Consider the following 22,551-nt stretch of genomic DNA (forward strand, 5'->3'; position numbering starts at 1 on the left):
AAGGAAAGAACTGGCTTATATACGTACGGAATAGGAAAATTAAGTTTGATGCATCATCACGTCAGAACTACTCAACTGATTCACTTGAAATTTTGCATAGATTCTTAATATTAACCGAGGATGGTTATAGGCCTATTTCAATTCTTCAAGATTTCATTACTTCAAGTTGTCAATTTTTCATGCTTCCAGTTGTTGTATAGAAATAGCTGAACATTTCTTTTAAAAGGGAGATTAGATGATAGGTATGATTGGGGATCCTATTCGAATAAAAATAACAGATTTTTTGTCGCATCAAGACTTTGGTCCGCCATCTTGGAACCGCCATTTTAAATTCAACTTCATTTTTTTTAATTGGAAGGTAGTCCATATGATATATGATTACGATGCAGAATTTCAAGAGAAAATGAAAGGTGAAAACCGCACATCGACTTATCAAACCGTTCAAAAGTTATTCTCATTCAAAGATACTGATATATCATCCATATTTATACTATAATAATGGAAAGAACTGGCTTATACACGTAACGGGATAGCGAAATTATGTTTGACGCATCATCACGTCTGAACTAATGGACTGATTGACTTGAAATGTTGCATAAAGATTCTTTATTAACCGATGATTGCTATAGGCCTATTTTCAATTTTACAATTTTTTATTTCGTCAAGTTTTCAGTTTGTAAAGTTTTAAAATAGATCCTTGCGGAGCACGGGTTACCTGCTAGTTATCGAATAAATTGTGAATCAATCCATTATTGATTTTTTTACGAGATGAGGACTTTACAATGATTGTCACTTTTACATTCAAATATAGAGCTATGGATATTTTATATATTTCAATGGTCTCATCTATGGTTTTCATTCATGATTGAAATATGTTTGTTTTTATTAATAATTTGAATGTGTTTTTTTAGGTAAACCAAAATCACCAAGGCAGGTACACATGCACTCCTTACAATGCTCAGGGCACACAAGGCTCATCGGGCCAGATGGAGGTGTTGGTTCGGAAGCCACCTGTTTTCACGCTAGAGCCAGACCCGTTATACCAAAGAAAAGTGGGCGAGTCTGTGGAGATGCACTGCGACGCTCAAGAGGCCGAAGGAACTCAGAAGCCCAACATCCAGTGGCAGAGGGTAGGCCTACCTAATCTGAATTTTATTCACTTTCATTTATTCATCTTGAAACGTTATTTACTTATCTTGGAATTGATTCATTCATTAGATATGTTTGAAATTCATTGATTCATTTACAAGTTCGTTCATGTCTCGTTTGAAATGATTGCGAGAAAAGAAGAGGTGATCCCTAACGATGACTTTCCCAAATTCAGATTGATTATATCTATTTATAATAATGAACAATTGTAAAGATAATGAAATGATAACACATCAACATTAATGCTCTGTTTTAAAGATAGGTACTTAATTTACTATAATTTTCATTCTTTTCAATGATGGAATAAATCATCTATGGTGATGGAGATATATCTTTTGCTGAACATGATCTCTCTCCTCTGATTACTACAGTATTTTATAAATTTCACTTTTTTTAAACATCAAGTTTTCATTGATTTTTTATTTTTTGTCGTATAAATTCAAATAATAAATACAAAGGCCTATGAATAATCCTTATTGATTATTCATGATAATTATGTCACAATATTTGTAACAAAATATGATTTTGAGAACAACTGACAAACTAGGTGTAATAGGAATGAGAGTAAACACGACATAAGTATTTAATACCTTAAGAAAGGTTTTTAATAACTTGAACTGTACAGGTTTCGAATTGGAATGAGTTTGTTTGGAGACTTAGTAACAGTAATAACAAATTCAAAACAAATGTTGATATACTACATTCTTCCCCCCAAAGAGTTGATGAATGTAGTCATTCAAATAATTAGGAGGTCTTCTATTTCTAAAACTTCTTCATGGTTATGTATTTTGGTTTTCTTGTCCAGTAGTCTGTTGTCTAGGTTGTAAGCTCTCGGCAGTAGTACTAGTTTCATTTTCTTGGTTTTGGGTTGCTTGAGGATTATGGAAGTATTCAAGTTCAGGTTCGTAAGTTGGTAATTGAGAATTTTCATCATTTTCAGAATCGGTTTGTTCTTCGTGATCTCTGTTTTCGTACTCTCCAACTGGAGCAAGATGACGTGTTGATACTGTGGTTTCTCTTCCATCAGGTAGCTTTACATGTGCATACTCAGCATTTCCATGTAGAAGTTGGACCTCTTCAACAAGTGGCTCATATTTAGATGTTCGATTGAATTTTTTTAAATAGACAGGGCCGGAATTGAGAAGCCAAGAAGGAGCTGAAACACCATTGTTTCCAGATCTACGTGGGTGTAAGAACATACGCTCATGAGGAGTTTGATTTGTGACTGTGCAAAGTAATGTTCTTGTTGAGCTAAGAGCATCTTCTAAAACTGACTCCCATTGATTTATTTCTAAATTAAGTGATTTTAATGCTAGCTCAATCGTTTTCCATAGAATACCATTATATCTTTCAACCTGTCCATTACCTGCTGGGTTGTAAGCAGTGGCTCTGCTAGTTGCAATTCCATGCGAGTTTAGGTAATTTTTCAAGTCTTGACTCATAAATGATGTTCCTCTGTCTGAATGTATGTAACTAGGAACCCCAAACGTAGAAAACAGGGTTTTCAGTTTTGATTTAACTGTAGATGATGACATGTCTGGACATGGGAAAGCAAAAGGGAACCGTGAAAACTCATCTACTATTACCAATAAATAACGATTTCGACTTGATGAAGGCAGAGGGCCTTTGAAATCGATATTTAGCCGTTCAAATGCAGAAGTGGCTTTAATCAGAGTCCCTTTGTGTTTGAAGAATTTGGGCTTGACAGCAGCACACACTTTGCAGGAGTTTGTTATGCGTCTGATTTCATCAATTGAGTAGGGTAAGTTTTTACTCCGAACCCAGTGGTACAACCGTGTTATGCCTGGGTGGCATAGAGACTCATGTAAATCAACTAATAGATTTTCCTGATTTTGGATTGAAGAACATACCTACTCTAGACAGAGCATCAGCAGCCATATTATCTTTGCCAGGTCTATATACAATATCGTAATGAAAACAAGACAGTTCCAGTTTCCACCTCATTATATTTTCATTTTTCACTTTATCATGACGGTTGTTATCAAACATAAAAGCTACCGACCTCTGATCAGTAATTAGCTTGAAATGTTTGCCAACCAAGTAGTGACGCCATTTTCGCAGTGCTTCTACAATGGCTTGTGCTTCTTTCTCAACACTTGAATGTCTTTGTTCTGCTGGTGAAAGTATCCTTGAGAAGAATGCAAGTGGACGGTTTGATTGAGTCAAAGTAGCAGTTGCTTATAAAACTCAGAGAACTCCCTGTATCTATCAAAGCAGAGACAGATTTTCCATTAACCAGGGCTTGTACTGTACTCTTTGTCAATCCTCCGGGCGAAGCTGCTAGGTCAATAGAGTTCATAATATCTTTCGATTTTTTTTATTGTTTGGTTTGTAGTTTACTCGACCTGCAGACCTTAGCAAAGTGCCCGTGTTTTCCACAATTATGACAAATTGTATTTTTAGCTGGGCAGCTGACCCGAGGATGTCTCAGATTACCACGAAAATAGCATTTTTCATTAGCAGCAGCTAATAAACAGTTTTTTGGAATCAGTATTCTGATTGCTTGTGGTAATTCTATGAGAGCTAGGAGGACCGCGAAATTTAGAACTGGTTAACATGTATGATATATGAGCTGTGTGAAGGTAACAAAAAAGAGAGCTTTTCAGCTTTACTTACGAGAGATGGTTGTTTATGGGTCAGCCGAGTGCTGAAGACTGAGGTTGTGGAGGGAGAAGCCTTCTTCTCCAACAGCAATAAGGGTGAAGCGGGGGAAGGGGAACTGCATGAACAATTCTGTATTTCTTATCTCTCGAGTATTCTTAACATTCCGCCCACCAAACGAAGCATGAGTTTAATAATTTTGAAACTGTAGCACATGAGAAGTAACACACGAAGTATTGCACAAACTTGATGAAGAGACGATGCACATAATTAATTACGATGAGTTTTACACATAAGCGGTGAACACATAATATTCAGTCTCTATTTACAAAAAATGTCTCTCAGAGAGAGGGTGCCAAATTAAGCTATTGGCAACACTATGAGTTTGTTTACAGGTCGCGTGAGGTGGCCGCAGGCGGTGCGAATCAATGCCACTCTTACTACTTTGTCTTGTCCGGGAAATATTTGTTCGACTATGCCTAGAGGCCACAATGTGGGCGCGGTACTCGTATTCTTGATAAGCACTATGTGACCCACTTTCAAGGGTTCTGAGGGGGTCTTCCACTTGTTTCGCTGCATAAGCGTATGTAGATATTCTGTACTCCATCGATTCCAAAACGTCTGCACAATTCGGCGTAGATGAGTCCATCGCTGCCGTACGGGGGTGGTAGTATCCAGCGGGATCTCCACAGCTTGTAGCAACGGTCGGCCGATAAGAAAGTGACCGGGTGTCAGCAGAGGGGTGAAGTCTCGTTGGGGTCCTGTGAACGCTCCAATAGAGGACGACTATTCATAATTGATTCAATACGAGAGAACACTGTGAAATATTCCTCCATTGTCATTGGATTATCACCAATTTGATTTTTCAACAGTGCTTTTGCTGATTTAATATTTGCTTCCCAAATACCGCCGAAATTGGGTGCGCTTGGTGGATTGAAGTGCCAGGTTACTTCACGTTGTACAAGAGCATTAAAAATGTCAGTCTTACTGTCAGCCAAGAATTTCGAGATATCTGATATTTTTTTAGCAGCTCCAACGAAGTTCAATCCGTTGTCAGAGTATACGTGAGAAGGTAGGCCTCTACGAGATGTGAATCTATCGAAAGCGGCAAGAAACGATTCAGTGGTCAGCTCCGATACATATTCCAAATGAACAGCTTTCACCGCTAAGCATATGAACAATGCAAGATAGCCCTTATACACTCTCGGTTTTTTGAGTGAGCTGCACTTCGTATTGAAGGGGCCAGCGAAGTCAACTCCTACATGGACGAATACAGATGAGGCGTTCGCACGAGAATGGGGAAGATCTGACATGATTGGCTGCTGAGGTTGAGCTTGCATGCGAGTACAACGGACACAATGATGCAATCATCTGCTCCTTATGAGGTTGCGCGCTGATATAATCCAATATTTGCGAGCCACTAGTGACTGAGTTGTGCGAGGTCCGACGTGAAGATAATCTCTGTGAGTCTGATCACAAATCAGAGTGCTTAAATGAGATAACTTTTGGAATAGTATGTGTTTTCACAGGAGCGACTCGTGTTTTTGACATAATGAGATTCATCGATATGAATTGATCACTTGATGCAATATGAATATAGCAGACAGCACTGTAACCCTTTTCAGATGCGTCGGCAAATCCTATCAATGAGATATTGACATATGTAGTGTCAATATGACGAGGAATTTGAACATTTGAGAGAGTCAGCATTGTACTAGAAATACGATTCCACTGACTAGTCAAGTCTTCATCAAGCGGCTCATCCCAATCAAGGTTGGATAGCCAGAGTAATTTCAAAAAATATTTGAATGAGAATATTACAGGAGACAATAGTCCAAGCGGGTCGAACAATTTAGCTGTATACGATAGTATGGATCGTTTTGTTGGCAGTTCAGCGAACGGTGTAACAGTGTAAGAGAAAGACAATCAACAACTATGAAAACATTGAATTCATTTCTGAAACACTGATTTAACTTATCTATTTTTATTATTATTTTTTTTTAATTCAACACTTTACTGATAGATATTACTACCAATTGATTAAGTAGAATATGTTTTTGGAATAATTAATGCAGCATAGGAAGTACGTATTGAGATGTAAATAAAAATATTGATTGTCAGATGAATTTCATGATTCACCAAATAAAGTCAAGTGTGACATGAGATACATTGACCTTTTGGCGGTACGAGGTTCGCCGGGTAGGCTAGTTGTAAATAAAGCTCTATTATTAATAGTCAACGCTGAAGAAAGACAGGCTCAATCACCATGAATACTATAAACTCTATGAGGGACCAGTAAGCCATTAATTATGAGTAGTTTAATCACTTCCACTATGGATACTGGATACATTATGGACAATCATTGAATCAATACGTTTTAGTAATTCAATTCAATTCAAAAATACGTATGAAATTTATTAGCTACAGAATAAAAAACTTTTGATTGCAGTGACCCCGACTACTACAATATGAATTACCATCTGGATCAAACATAAGGAATTACTCACATCTCTCATCAACTCGTATTTTTTATTCACAAAATATTAACAAAAAATATATATAAATTATATTGAATGAACTCACGGCTAAGGTTTGCCTTTTTCTGGCCGTGCTACAAATAAATGTAGGTATATGTTCGACATTTTTTTTGTAATCTTGTTGTCTATTAAGAAAGTTTCCAATGTGAGTTTTGATGGAAATAGAATTTGAATTTGAAAAAAGAATTATCAACAAACTCCTAACCAAAGAAATTCTCTGTGCTCTGTTCTAATCGGAATGTATGAGACTCCATATACAGCTGATAGAAGGCGCAAACCGAACTGGCCAAGAATACAACAATGAAACACACACGTGGCAATAAGCTCGCGCTCTCGATTTCCGAAAAATTAATTCGATCAGCTGATTGATAAGATTATTTTAAGCTTTTCAATAATTACAACATATGTTAGAATATGATGTGTCAATTATCTCAGTTTTATATGGCGTTCACCTTACCATGTTCATAACCTTACTTAATAGGATCCTTTTTCATCCTTTGAAATCCTTAGAGGCAAAATATCTTAAAATCCGTTCTTAGTGCGCGTCTAGCATGTTTGTAGAATATTTGTGCAAAGTTTTAAGTCCGTAGGCCAATGAGTTTTAGCTGTAGTGTGATTTTACATTAAAATTTTCGAAAAAAGCCCTCTTCTGAATGCCCCTGTGCTCCTGATCGGAATTTTTCTGCAGAGATCTAATTATTTTTCGTAGCTGAACAAAAAGTTCCTCATGACTTTGCTGTGGAATGAGCGGTTAAAAAGTACAACATTTTTGGGGGGCCCCAGCTCCCTCAGGGGGGCAAATTTCTGAAAATCCTTTCTTTCTTAGTGGATGTTTTGAGGCTACCATAAAAAATTGTGCAAAATTTCAAGTTTTTAGGCTCAGTAGTTTGGGCTGTGGTGTGATTTCAGTCTGTTGGGGCTTAGCCTTTTATAGATATAGAGAAGAAGAAGAGATTCATAATAATGAAGAATTTGGGCTTGACAGCAGCACACACTTTGCAGGAGTTTGTTATGCGTCTGATTTCATCAATTGAGTAGGGTAAGTTTTTACTCCGAACCCAGTGGTACAACCGTGTTATGCCTGGGTGGCATAGAGACTCATGTAAATCAACTAATAGATTTTCCTGATTTTGGATTGAAGAACATACCTACTCTAGACAGAGCATCAGCAGCCATATTATCTTTGCCAGGTCTATATACAATATCGTAATGAAAACAAGACAGTTCCAGTTTCCACCTCATTATATTTTCATTTTTCACTTTATCATGACGGTTGTTATCAAACATAAAAGCTACCGACCTCTGATCAGTAATTAGCTTGAAATGTTTGCCAACCAAGTAGTGACGCCATTTTCGCAGTGCTTCTACAATGGCTTGTGCTTCTTTCTCAACACTTGAATGTCTTTGTTCTGCTGGTGAAAGTATCCTTGAGAAGAATGCAAGTGGACGGTTTGATTGAGTCAAAGTAGCAGTTGCTTATAAAACTCAGAGAACTCCCTGTATCTATCAAAGCAGAGACAGATTTTCCATTAACCAGGGCTTGTACTGTACTCTTTGTCAATCCTCCGGGCGAAGCTGCTAGGTCAATAGAGTTCATAATATCTTTCGATTTTTTTTATTGTTTGGTTTGTAGTTTACTCGACCTGCAGACCTTAGCAAAGTGCCCGTGTTTTCCACAATTATGACAAATTGTATTTTTAGCTGGGCAGCTGACCCGAGGATGTCTCAGATTACCACGAAAATAGCATTTTTCATTAGCAGCAGCTAATAAACAGTTTTTTGGAATCAGTATTCTGATTGCTTGTGGTAATTCTATGAGAGCTAGGAGGACCGCGAAATTTAGAACTGGTTAACATGTATGATATATGAGCTGTGTGAAGGTAACAAAAAAGAGAGCTTTTCAGCTTTACTTACGAGAGATGGTTGTTTATGGGTCAGCCGAGTGCTGAAGACTGAGGTTGTGGAGGGAGAAGCCTTCTTCTCCAACAGCAATAAGGGTGAAGCGGGGGAAGGGGAACTGCATGAACAATTCTGTATTTCTTATCTCTCGAGTATTCTTAACATTCCGCCCACCAAACGAAGCATGAGTTTAATAATTTTGAAACTGTAGCACATGAGAAGTAACACACGAAGTATTGCACAAACTTGATGAAGAGACGATGCACATAATTAATTACGATGAGTTTTACACATAAGCGGTGAACACATAATATTCAGTCTCTATTTACAAAAAATGTCTCTCAGAGAGAGGGTGCCAAATTAAGCTATTGGCAACACTATGAGTTTGTTTACAGGTCGCGTGAGGTGGCCGCAGGCGGTGCGAATCAATGCCACTCTTACTACTTTGTCTTGTCCGGGAAATATTTGTTCGACTATGCCTAGAGGCCACAATGTGGGCGCGGTACTCGTATTCTTGATAAGCACTATGTGACCCACTTTCAAGGGTTCTGAGGGGGTCTTCCACTTGTTTCGCTGCATAAGCGTATGTAGATATTCTGTACTCCATCGATTCCAAAACGTCTGCACAATTCGGCGTAGATGAGTCCATCGCTGCCGTACGGGGGTGGTAGTATCCAGCGGGATCTCCACAGCTTGTAGCAACGGTCGGCCGATAAGAAAGTGACCGGGTGTCAGCAGAGGGGTGAAGTCTCGTTGGGGTCCTGTGAACGCTCCAATAGAGGACGACTATTCATAATTGATTCAATACGAGAGAACACTGTGAAATATTCCTCCATTGTCATTGGATTATCACCAATTTGATTTTTCAACAGTGCTTTTGCTGATTTAATATTTGCTTCCCAAATACCGCCGAAATTGGGTGCGCTTGGTGGATTGAAGTGCCAGGTTACTTCACGTTGTACAAGAGCATTAAAAATGTCAGTCTTACTGTCAGCCAAGAATTTCGAGATATCTGATATTTTTTAGCAGCTCCAACGAAGTTCAATCCGTTGTCAGAGTATACGTGAGAAGGTAGGCCTCTACGAGATGTGAATCTATCGAAAGCGGCAAGAAACGATTCAGTGGTCAGCTCCGATACATATTCCAAATGAACAGCTTTCACCGCTAAGCATATGAACAATGCAAGATAGCCCTTATACACTCTCGGTTTTTTGAGTGAGCTGCACTTCGTATTGAAGGGGCCAGCGAAGTCAACTCCTACATGGACGAATACAGATGAGGCGTTCGCACGAGAATGGGGAAGATCTGACATGATTGGCTGCTGAGGTTGAGCTTGCATGCGAGTACAACGGACACAATGATGCAATCATCTGCTCCTTATGAGGTTGCGCGCTGATATAATCCAATATTTGCGAGCCACTAGTGACTGAGTTGTGCGAGGTCCGACGTGAAGATAATCTCTGTGAGTCTGATCACAAATCAGAGTGCTTAAATGAGATAACTTTTGGAATAGTATGTGTTTTCACAGGAGCGACTCGTGTTTTTGACATAATGAGATTCATCGATATGAATTGATCACTTGATGCAATATGAATATAGCAGACAGCACTGTAACCCTTTTCAGATGCGTCGGCAAATCCTATCAATGAGATATTGACATATGTAGTGTCAATATGACGAGGAATTTGAACATTTGAGAGAGTCAGCATTGTACTAGAAATACGATTCCACTGACTAGTCAAGTCTTCATCAAGCGGCTCATCCCAATCAAGGTTGGATAGCCAGAGTAATTTCAAAAAATATTTGAATGAGAATATTACAGGAGACAATAGTCCAAGCGGGTCGAACAATTTAGCTGTATACGATAGTATGGATCGTTTTGTTGGCAGTTCAGCGAACGGTGTAACAGTGTAAGAGAAAGACAATCAACAACTATGAAAACATTGAATTCATTTCTGAAACACTGATTTAACTTATCTATTTTTATTATTATTTTTTTTAATTCAACACTTTACTGATAGATATTACTACCAATTGATTAAGTAGAATATGTTTTTGGAATAATTAATGCAGCATAGGAAGTACGTATTGAGATGTAAATAAAAATATTGATTGTCAGATGAATTTCATGATTCACCAAATAAAGTCAAGTGTGACATGAGATACATTGACCTTTTGGCGGTACGAGGTTCGCCGGGTAGGCTAGTTGTAAATAAAGCTCTATTATTAATAGTCAACGCTGAAGAAAGACAGGCTCAATCACCATGAATACTATAAACTCTATGAGGGACCAGTAAGCCATTAATTATGAGTAGTTTAATCACTTCCACTATGGATACTGGATACATTATGGACAATCATTGAATCAATACGTTTTAGTAATTCAATTCAATTCAAAAATACGTATGAAATTTATTAGCTACAGAATAAAAAACTTTTGATTGCAGTGACCCCGACTACTACAATATGAATTACCATCTGGATCAAACATAAGGAATTACTCACATCTCTCATCAACTCGTATTTTTTATTCACAAAATATTAACAAAAAATATATATAAATTATATTGAATGAACTCACGGCTAAGGTTTGCCTTTTTCTGGCCGTGCTACAAATAAATGTAGGTATATGTTCGACATTTTTTTTGTAATCTTGTTGTCTATTAAGAAAGTTTCCAATGTGAGTTTTGATGGAAATAGAATTTGAATTTGAAAAAAGAATTATCAACAAACTCCTAACCAAAGAAATTCTCTGTGCTCTGTTCTAATCGGAATGTATGAGACTCCATATACAGCTGATAGAAGGCGCAAACCGAACTGGCCAAGAATACAACAATGAAACACACACGTGGCAATAAGCTCGCGCTCTCGATTTCCGAAAAATTAATTCGATCAGCTGATTGATAAGATTATTTTAAGCTTTTCAATAATTACAACATATGTTAGAATATGATGTGTCAATTATCTCAGTTTTATATGGCGTTCACCTTACCATGTTCATAACCTTACTTAATAGGATCCTTTTTCATCCTTTGAAATCCTTAGAGGCAAAATATCTTAAAATCCGTTCTTAGTGCGCGTCTAGCATGTTTGTAGAATATTTGTGCAAAGTTTTAAGTCCGTAGGCCAATGAGTTTTAGCTGTAGTGTGATTTTACATTAAAATTTTCGAAAAAAGCCCTCTTCTGAATGCCCCTGTGCTCCTGATCGGAATTTTTCTGCAGAGATCTAATTATTTTTCGTAGCTGAACAAAAAGTTCCTCATGACTTTGCTGTGGAATGAGCGGTTAAAAAGTACAACATTTTTGGGGGGCCCCAGCTCCCTCAGGGGGGCAAATTTCTGAAAATCCTTTCTTTCTTAGTGGATGTTTTGAGGCTACCATAAAAAATTGTGCAAAATTTCAAGTTTTTAGGCTCAGTAGTTTGGGCTGTGGTGTGATTTCAGTCTGTTGGGGCTTAGCCTTTTATAGATATAGAGAAGAAGAAGAGATTCATAATAATGAACAATATAGCTGAAATGCAATGAAAAACTCGAAATGTTGTCTCCTCTACTCAATTTTTTATTTTTACAAACCCAGGGTATCTATGTGCAGAGAGGATCATGCACTGAAGATGATGACATGAGCATAGAAACGCTGGGTTTTGTCAAAAACATTCAGTACAGAAGACAAACATTATATTGTGTTTTTATTTTATCATGAAAAATTCTACAACATCTCTGAAGTGTTCAATCATAGAGGAAAAAATAACATAAAAGAAAATATCTCATGATATAGGTCGTTTATGTTCAAGTCGACTACTGTCTATTTTACTGTTTGTTGAGGAGAGTGTGTGAGAAGGACACAGTATGAGAGACTACCAGCGTCACATAGCTTCACGAAAAAGAACTTGTTTGACTATCGGCTTGAACAAACAATGGAATTTGGAACATAAACGTCCTGGGTTATCTTCTTATGGTATGTTTCCGCTATGCTTACACTGTCAGCAATCATTATTAACCATTAATGGTTTCCATTCAATCAATACAGATAGTTTAAGTGAATTACACTGTAACAAACTCAAGTTCTGCAGTTCTTGAGTCAACAGTGTGGAACATAAACGCCCTATATCATGGGATATCTTCTTATGCTATCATTTCTCCATGGTTCAACGTAGCTAAAAGTTAATGGAACTGAAAATGAATGCATAAACCAGGACTATTCGCTTGAGTTATCAGTGAAATTTGGAACATTTATGCTAATATAATGGGATATCTTTGTATGGTATCTTTTTTCTATGGTTCAATTTAGGTAAATGTTAATTGAACTGATAATGCTTAAATGTATGGTTGGTTTGTTTACAGAGAGACGGGCAGCCGATGCAGCGTAACCGCGTTCGAATTGTGGGCGGCAACATCACAATCGAGAGCCTGCGACGCACAGACTTTGGCTTCTACCAGTGTGTGGCCAGCAACGAGGTGGCCACCATAGTGACTGCCACCCAGCTGGTGGTCGAAGGCACTCAGCCGCATGCGCCCTACAACCTCTCCGCCAATGCCAGCGAGTTCGCCGTCACCCTCACCTGGCTGCCTGGCTACAGTGGCGGTCCTGACTACAAGCAGGACTACACCATATGGTTCGTCTCAACAACTATTCATTCAAAATACTAATTAAATGCTGTCAATTATTACTTATTCAATACTTATATCCATGAGCATTTGAATAGATACACTCTCTCATTTATCTCCAATAATTACATCTAATTCTTTTTTAACCAAACTCTGCTTAACGTCTTCTAAGGTCCGTGCAAACCTTAGTTTGCTGCAGGCAGCTGTATGACCAATGCTGTTTCAGTGGAATAATAGGAGTACACGGTTGCCGTTTTTATGCTGATTCTATCAAAAAGGCCCATACGCTCTTTCTCTCACACAATTATTTTACATGCTACCTGGATTCTGTGAAATCTGGCAGCGCTGTACTCCATAAGACATGTGCTGTGAAACTAAGGTTTGCACAGACTATACCTATGATGAGATCCACGTTTCAAAGTGACATGCTACCAATTTATCCTAATAGGTTGGATAGCATTCACCTATCACCTAAGGAAAGTCATCGGTTCCTAATAAGCTAATATCTTGATATATCATGAATGGATCTAATGCTTATGAATAAGAAATCCAGTTCAGAGCAAATTAAATTATAATTTATTAAAAAATGATTCAAAAATTTCAGTTCACACCAGAACAAATAATCATACATGGATCAAACATAGATTGAACATGATTGAGGTTACTAATATGTTTGTTCTGTTCATCAAAACAGATTCCAACAGCTTTCACAAAAACTCAGAAATTATTACTTCAAAATCAAAATTTAAATATATAACTTAAGTTATAGATTAAGAATACGTATCTAACGTTTACAGGTTTCAAAACAGGCTTATGGCTTTCAACATTAAATGAGAAATTCAGCATAACATGTAAAGAAAAATTGAAATCTACATTTCATGTATGTTCAATAACATCAATAAACTTTATAGAAACATTTAGATCACTAATAACAAATCTTAAATTTCAATTATTTAGGAAAATTTCAACAGAAGCCAACACTCCTAACATAAGCCAGCCATTAAAAAATTTGAGAGACAAGAACAAGAAGCCTTTCCAGTGAAGCCGAGACACATCATCATCGATTGCCAATTAGCAAAGAACACAAGTCTACAAACATTATATCTATTGTTTTCAATAAAACTTTATTTTTAAAGTTATTTTAAATTTAATTAACCTTTATATTGTTTAGAATTATCTGTTTATTCAGAAATATAACTTTGTTACAGTGATTCAGTGGAATGTTCAACACTAGTATATATGATAAATTCCCTGTGAAAAATTTAGTCCATATATCGATTACACCGATATTTGCTATCAAGTTTTATTAATATTTTGAATATCGAATTGAAGATTCAATTTTTATCGAGAAAAAATGTAATATTACAAAAGTCAGTGTAAATTATAGGACTACAGAGTTACCGTACCGATTCTCTATTTCCACCGCCTTCTGTATTGGATAGGTGTGATTCAAGTTATACCAGTATATTCGATGCAGTTTTAATTTCTGATCGTTTTCAATAATGTTCAATTCGTTCTGAAATATATTTTATTTGTCAAAACTAATAAAATTGACTAACTTAACAAAAGTGTTGATCACAATACATATTGTTTGTTGACTTGTTTAGGTATCGGGAAGCGGGCAAGTCGGACTGGCTGACGATTCCGGTGACTCCACCCGGCAGCACAATGGTCACCATCAACCGACTGTCTCCCGGGACAACCTTCGAGTTCCAGGTCATCGGCAAGAACGCCCTTGGCGACGGCATGCTCAGCAAGGTCATCACTGTGCGCACTCTAGGTCAGTTCACCCACCATTCATGCGATGTCTTTAAGGGGAGGGTCTTGTCGAGATCTCAGTTCATCCAGTACCACCATAGAGGAAAGATAGCATGAGAATTCATCCCATGGGACTTTCAGGGCGTTCATGTTCCAAATTTCACTCAAGCCGATATTCCTAGTAGTTCTATTTCGTGATGCCATGTGACGCTGTTAGTCTCTCATACTGTGCCGTTCTTACACTCTCATCCGGCCAAAACGATAATGATAGACAGTAGTCGACAGTAATTGGCTTGAGTTAACAAGAAATTGGCTTGAAATTTGGAACATAAACGACCTATACCATGGGATACCTTCTTATGCTATATTTTCGCTATGGTACCACCTATCTCGACCATTTCTTGAAATACTGAAACAGATGGGAAGTTGGACCGTTCAGTTCGTCCAGTCGCACGGCATCAAGTTTTCAATGCAGGCTGCGTGTTAGTAACATCGTAGCACTCTTCTTAGAAATTAGTGAGAATGGGGTAGGGTGAAGTTATAGTTAGAATCAGGTTAGGGTTTAGGTTTTTGTTTTTAAATTTTAATATTCTGATATCATTTCATAGTAATTATACAATTAAGTATATGCTACAGTATCCATGGACTTTCTGAAAGCGAAATGAAATTGATGAACCGAAAATTGAACGTACTGGAGTTGCCTACCCGGGCTGATTCTTGATCAACTGAGATCTTGAAGAAGTGGATTTCACCCACCCTTTCTACGGAGTTGGGTAGAGAGGTATTGTTAATTGTGTTCATTGGATGTTGACAGCTTGAAAATAAAAGAGAAAAAAATGAAACATTGATGGACGCAAAATATTATTTGTTAATGCTGCGCACCACGCTTCTGGAGAACCTTTTTCCAAGTGACATTTTTCAAATTATTTTAATATGGATACTATCAATGGAACATATTATAAGAAATAACAATTTTTTATTTGTGCAATATGAGCGCCTTAAGTTGAAATCTTTGAGGTGATCTTTTACCGAATTGGAGAAAATAAATTCATGAAATTTTGAGGATACATTCTGCAAGATATTGTCTATACCATGACATATTCTACTCAGAATATCAATTCTAGGGAAATGTATTTAATTGGAAAAAACCAAATGGCTTGAATATGATTATTTTCAATGATGCAGGCTATTTTGATGTGCTTTGATATATTGATGTCCGGTTCCACCATGCTTGGTCAATATATTTGAACATGATCGAATCGTCAATGCTTTACAAAGATGCACTAATATTATTTCTATAGCAATAGTTGCTATCGATAACTCCAGTGCGCGCGTGTAAAGCTTACCTGGTTTGACGATGTTCAAATGTCTTGACCGAGCATGAGTTTTATAAGAGAATGAGTGTTTTTAAAAAAATGCTACCATAGTTCATTTCATAACCTCCATTCTCTACAGTAAGATTCGATTCGTTCAGCGAAGGAGTTAACTTCATTCATTTTATCTATGCAACTTATCTACACATTTTTTATTGATATACATTTTTGTATGGTTTTCATTATTATATTGATTTTTGAATAGCTTAATAGCACTATTACTTTTGATAAGTATAACGATTCTTTGCTTTTCTCACAATTTGGCCTGGTGGTTTCCTTTCTTCTATATTTCCTTTGCTTGAAGTTGATCGATACTTTTTTCCATTTCAATATAATATTTATCTAACAATAATATCGCATTTTGAAACTATAATCGACTAAATATTCATTTTCAGGCTCCTACTTTTGATATAATATTATTCAATATTCATCTAATAATAATATCGAATCTTGAAATGTAATTGACTAAAAGCTCTGAACGTAATTCCAACATTACAGATCTCTTACGCATACAACCATGGACAAATTGTGAGGCAATTTCTTTCATTGTTGGAATTCTTTTTGATCACATCTCAATTTAATACAACCTTAATAAAGGATAAAATAATAATTTTCATTTAATAATTATTTTATTGCTGATTTTTATAACATTTTCAATTTTCTCCTTTATAGTTCATCAATCTTAATATTTTCATAAGTAACATTCATAAACTTACTCCAAAGTAGCCTAATTCCAAATTGTGTACATAATTATTGATGATGAAAATTAATGTTTCGAACTATTCTAGAGTCATTTTCAAGTGTGAAAATATCTGTACAATAGTGTGTTTGAACTTTGAAGAGCTCAAAACTTGTTGTGTAAAAATAAATACAGTATTAAAAGGGTTTGATTTTTCAATTTTTATTACAACTTGCCCTAATTAAATAACAAAGTGAGCATTATCATTGATGTATATTCTATTTGTCGCATATAAGGTTATATATTTATTTTTGTTCAAAAGGTTCATGCCATGTTAAAATAACAACTTCTCTTTATTAATTGATTCTGCTAGTCTCATATTTTCCGAGTAAGCTGTTGACAATCTGTTGTTAAACAAAATTTTGACAACCATTCAAATAAAATAACGGTATCTAGGTTCTTCTCTCTGCATACTTTATATTATTTCACTCTCAAAATCCGGTATTTTTTCAAACTTTTCAAGATTGAAAGGAACAAGAGAAAATTTATTTTACAAACCGAAGAAATCTTAAAAATATCAAATCTCAATGTTTTCAGTTTCAATCTTAGTCATTTTAAGCCTGTTTCATATATTCTGAAGTCTCGTAGAATAAAAAAAAACATTCAACTATATAGATCACAGATGAATAATATTCTGTCTCAATAGTTTTTAATTGAGTCCATAAAATCAAATTCAATTTCGATAAATTTGTAATCTATTTTAAAAATATGCATCTATAGTGTGATTCATGTTTTAAAGTCAGTTGATTTGATAGGAGGTCATAGTTGCCACCTTTCGTTTTCCACCACCTTCTATAATAAATCATTTTAATTCAAGTCATCTAGGTATAACCGAATAGTTGGATCATGTTGATACTGATCAATAACTCTATCTCAAATAAGTTTCTTCCATCAACAGAAAATATATTTTCCCAATTGAGATTCACTATTCTGGTAGTTCATTTTATATATACATAGCCTAAAAACATTCATGGCAATTTTGCAACGGTGCGGAGTTTGAAAAAGGTGCGTTATTAACTTATTAACTTAGGTGGTGCTTTGTCTAATGACAGACCAAGCAAAACCAAGCAATCTTAGCAAATCAAGGTTAATCAGGTGCTGACTTGGAAACGTGAATCTCACTGTAGTAAACTTATCGAATGCTGACAGAAATGAAAGTAGTATCCTGGAATCAAGAAGTTTCCTGGCTTTGATATCAGTGTGGAAAAGTGAGAGCTATACCGGATTTTGTATTGTAGTTTACAACTGAGTTGCAAGTGAATTGTATGAGTATGATAATGTTTCTGTCTTATATGTAGACCACGGTATCAGGGTGAATGTAGCACCGACGGTGAAAGAGAGCGACAACCCGTTCAATCCCCCCGAGGGTGAGTAGGCCTACACCACAGCACGCCGCTTTAACCTCAGCTCTCTCTCTCTCTCTCCTTAGCACGCTTCACGCACCATCCTTGCATGCGTCTCCTTCTCCATTACTTGGCTACTCTCAAATCTATTTGTCTGGTTTACTTGACTGAAGCTTCCTCTACCTTTTGCTTATTTTGTGCAGTTATTTGTGTACTTCTATGATAATAAGTAATTATTTTCTATTTGATAATCCAAAAAAGGGGATATCCGATTGAAGTTTCACCCTATAGTTTTTTTATTGATAGATTGTTGTTCATTTGATGGATAATAAGTCAATATGTAGAAAGCTACATTAAACATTTACTTGATTGAAAGCGTTGTACCGGTACTTTTTTGTTTTTCTTTTATGGATCTTTGAACGCTTTTTTTGATGGGTAATAAGTGAATAGTAGCTATTGTGTGGTGTGATAGTTGAGTATATTGAACACCATCACAATAATGGCCTCACCTTTTTCATCCAGTAGTTGTTGAAACGAAATATCAGGTGCTAATTCTTTTTATTAGCTTCTTCTACTCGTAACTGGCCTCTCTACCTTTTTTTAACAAAGACTGCTTTACGCAATAAGTTATACTTACATTATAGTTAATCTTAACTCAATCTTATTTTGAGATTGACCAGCGTGGAGGCTGGCTAGATGATTAGTTAGCTACTGGTTATATTTTTGATGAACTCATTAGATTAGGCCTATATCCTGTTTGTTTTGTATGTCTTGCAAATTTTTTTGTATATCGTTTAAATGGCAGAAGAATATTTTGTTATGCACTTTAAACTTGTTAATTTAATATATGTTGTAAATCCGAAAAATATCTTGTAATATCGTGAATAATATATTTCAAGATATGTTGCAATATATTCATGTACAAAATATGTAATAAACTGATTAAAATCTCTGATAGCTTTCAACTGATGGTTTTTTATCTGGTAAAATAATTTTATTGTTCCAGGGTAGAATTTCATAGAAGCTATAAATGAATACGATTCATTCAGATAATAATCAAAGAATAAATCTCATTTCTCAATAAGACGTTTATATCTACGCTGCTCCAGTAGAGATCACTTTATCTGTCAAATGGCGGTATATGATTCTTTACACATCAGACTCTCAATAGTGAATTGAATCTTAGCTTACGAGTAATAGTTACTTCAGCTCAGCACTATAAATAGTTTTCTTAATTGTTTTATAACATAATTTACATACATTATTCATTTGTATCACATACCACTCTTAAATTTGATACCCATTAGTATTTAAATCATTATATAATCTCTAATAGTTCCACATGAAACTTAATTTTGTGGCTCAAATGCTGATTCATGTTGGCTTTATATAATTGTAATAGCTCCTGAAATTACACAGGAATTTTCATATAACGATTATATGAAAACTAATTATTGTATATGAAATATTATTGTATCATCATGCTATTATTTGTATCTTTGAGTAGGATTAAAATAAAATAATATGATAGTTCAAGCTAAGCTTAGTTTTCCTCTTTTAGATTATGATATTTATTAATATATATAATTGTAATAATTGTACTGATAAATAAGTGGTTGATTGATTGTAATTATTTGATTCAATCCTCCACAACACACTTCAAAGCAGCTCACATTTAGCTATCCAATTTATCAAATACATAAGAAAATTAGTGAAAATATATGTAACTATCTAATGCTTTGCTTGAGATGTAAGTACCTTCAATTCAGAATGTGACATGATTCCCTTTAGCTGAAATGCATTTCCGATTCGATTCTCTGCTTTTGGTAATACGCAATATTTGGACGTTTTTTGCTTTTGATGAGATCAAGGACTCTGTATTAGCTGTTTACGTCTTAATATGAATACTTGAAACAATTTTTGTAGAATATACCCTGATGATATCTTTTGCATCAATAAATCTGACATTCATTCTTTTTGTCAAGATCTCTGTAACTATAAAAGGAACGAAAAAAATCTTCAGCTTGCCCTTAATCTCCTTTCTATTCCTGTTTGTATGCATGCCAACTGAATAATACCGATTGTTGTAATTTAGATTTATAGGTACTCTAAATGTTGTTTGATGTTTGTTCTTGCTTGTCTAATGTTTTGTGTTATGAGTTTTGCTTTTGATGTTTTTTGTTTTTATTGCAACCTGTGTTTTATTTGATTGCAGATGTTCTTGATAATACTGTTATTCTTTTTCCTACCGATTCGTCGGGAGCTACTCTTGTGCCCCCAATTTTTAGACCAACAGGTTGGTTTTTTAAAACCTCATTACATTCCATTTAGATGCACTTTGTGGCCTTCAGGTGTCAATTTACTTGAAGATATTGAAAGAAAATCTATCATTGCCATAAATAAAATTATACAATTTATTATTTACAACAGATCATTCAAATTTTGGGATGCTTGAATTCGATCACTGTGACTCATTCACATTATCATTTTGCATTTGGAAAAAACGAATGCGTTACTGTACTATACTAACTAATATTAAATTATATTAACTAATCTCAATTATTTAATATTAAAGTCATTAAAGTATTCAAAATTGAAAAATTGTTTGGAGGAACTTTTTTTGTTGGTTTTCTCGATACTGTTGAAAATAAGCCTTCTGTGATAATGAAAAATGTGAATGTTAATATGACGTAGGCCTGATTGAAAGGTTTTAGCCCAGATTAATTCAGGCCAAATTAACAATTCGTATTTGAATAGCTTGTAATACTGAATCTTGTATTAAATTTATCGCTTCTTGAGCCCTTAGAAGTCGCTCCAAACAATATGTAACTATTTAAAACCATTCAGTTAGCGAATGAATGCTTCCTATCCACTTGTTAGTTTGTATTGTAGCTCTGAATTTTCAAATATTCGGCTGTTCCTTTTTATAGTACGGTATTTACTTGTTTGCATTTTCATAGTTTTATTGTGTATGACTCACCTGTTCTTGTAGTGCTTGTGAAGCCCTCATATTACCATTAAATTTATTCATTCTTCATTCTTTATTATTCTCTTACTACTAGTTTTAAACTCTTGTTTTACAATCTGGACTATGAGAATGTCTCTTACTGAGGCTATAACTTCAATTCAGAAATTGTTATGAACGTAAAATTTAATTCAGTCAATTATTACTTTTCGAATGAGTATAAATTTGTGATGATATGATTATATTCAATAAATATAATCGAATCTATTTATGTGTGATGAGAAGCGTTTATAGAAGATACCATATAAAGGCCTACGTATTGAATCGGTCCTGGATTCCATAATTACATTTTTTTATAAATATTGGATCTAATTACAAAGTACAATTTGTACTTGTTTTATTGTTAGCAAAAGTCTAGCATATGAATTATCGTTATAATTTTGAACTTAAATAATAACCATAAATGTGAGTAATATTATCATCAGATGAGTTTATTGGTTCATTTGAATGTATTACAAATATTTAAATACAGTCTATAGTAAAACATTATGTTTTCTTTTGTAAAATAATGAATGTCAAAGCAAATAGTATTTTTAATGGTAGGCTAATCAATATCAATACAACAATATAATTCTCCTTGTCAACTGCATCTACAGCACTTATTTTTGTATGGGTAGAGGTACAACATTAAACAATAAACACAATAAGCTACATTTTTCCATCACAATTGGTTCCTCATTTTTTTGAAATTACTATTGAATCAACTGATATAATAGTTTTAGTAGAACTATAAATTTCCGCTCTATATACTTATTTATCTTGTGACGAAGTTATGCATTTAATACTTGAGAACATTTTTAGTCTTCTGTGTATGAGTCAATTAAGTGTGGCATGTATTGAAATGAAGAATAATAATTGAATGATGTGTGATATTAGGGCCGAAACCAGGTCAGCCTCGAAACCTGACGGTGACTGAGATCAGCAACGGATTCATGATCACGTGGCAGGCTCCCTTGGAGCGCTTCCACCTCGTCCAGTACTACACCATCAAGTATCGAACCGACGGAAACTGGAAGACTCTCAACAAGGGACAGATACGCTCTGAAGAAACCTCTTATCTAGGTGAGAAAAACATTTCCTGCAAACATACAACGAATACGTATTTAATGCTTCATAAATTCAATCAATCAAATCAGTTTTATTCTACCAAAACAATAATAGAATCAAATTATGTCATATTCTATGCCATTTTAGTTGAAAAACTAGGCTACTGTACTTTTCCCATTAACTTTCAAACTTTCAAATTTGGTACATAACGACCCATATCATGAGGGTATAACCATCTTCTTCTTATGCTACATTTTCTCTATGATATTAGTTTGTCATTTACAGCAGTATAAAGTTAACTTATTTTTTTAAGTACTGTATTGTTCCTATTGACTCCTCCTCTAGACGTTGACTTGTTCCATATTAAGCTGCGTACAGTATTTTGCACCACGAACACCTCATTTCGCTCTTCATCAGCTGATTATATCTGTATTTGTACATAAACAGTATAAGG

The 22,551-nt window shown here is 35.3% G+C and overlaps 1 protein-coding gene across 1 annotated transcript in view; it reads left to right on the top strand.

Annotated features, from left to right (window-relative positions):
* Positions 1-22,551, top strand: part of LOC111048898 (protein turtle) — a 144,249-nt gene that overhangs the window by 93,449 nt on the left and 28,249 nt on the right. Inside the window, exons 9-14 of the mRNA XM_039429505.1 lie at positions 912-1,130; positions 12,549-12,820; positions 14,420-14,592; positions 17,981-18,049; positions 20,241-20,321; positions 21,927-22,112. Of these exons, the coding sequence (XP_039285439.1) occupies positions 912-1,130; positions 12,549-12,820; positions 14,420-14,592; positions 17,981-18,049; positions 20,241-20,321; positions 21,927-22,112 (1,000 nt within the window). The remainder of the gene's footprint in view (positions 1-911; positions 1,131-12,548; positions 12,821-14,419; positions 14,593-17,980; positions 18,050-20,240; positions 20,322-21,926; positions 22,113-22,551) is intronic.

The sequence above is a fragment of the Nilaparvata lugens genome, chromosome 5 (assembly GCF_014356525.2).
Source record: "Nilaparvata lugens isolate BPH chromosome 5, ASM1435652v1, whole genome shotgun sequence".
Lineage (NCBI taxonomy): Eukaryota > Metazoa > Arthropoda > Insecta > Hemiptera > Delphacidae > Nilaparvata > Nilaparvata lugens.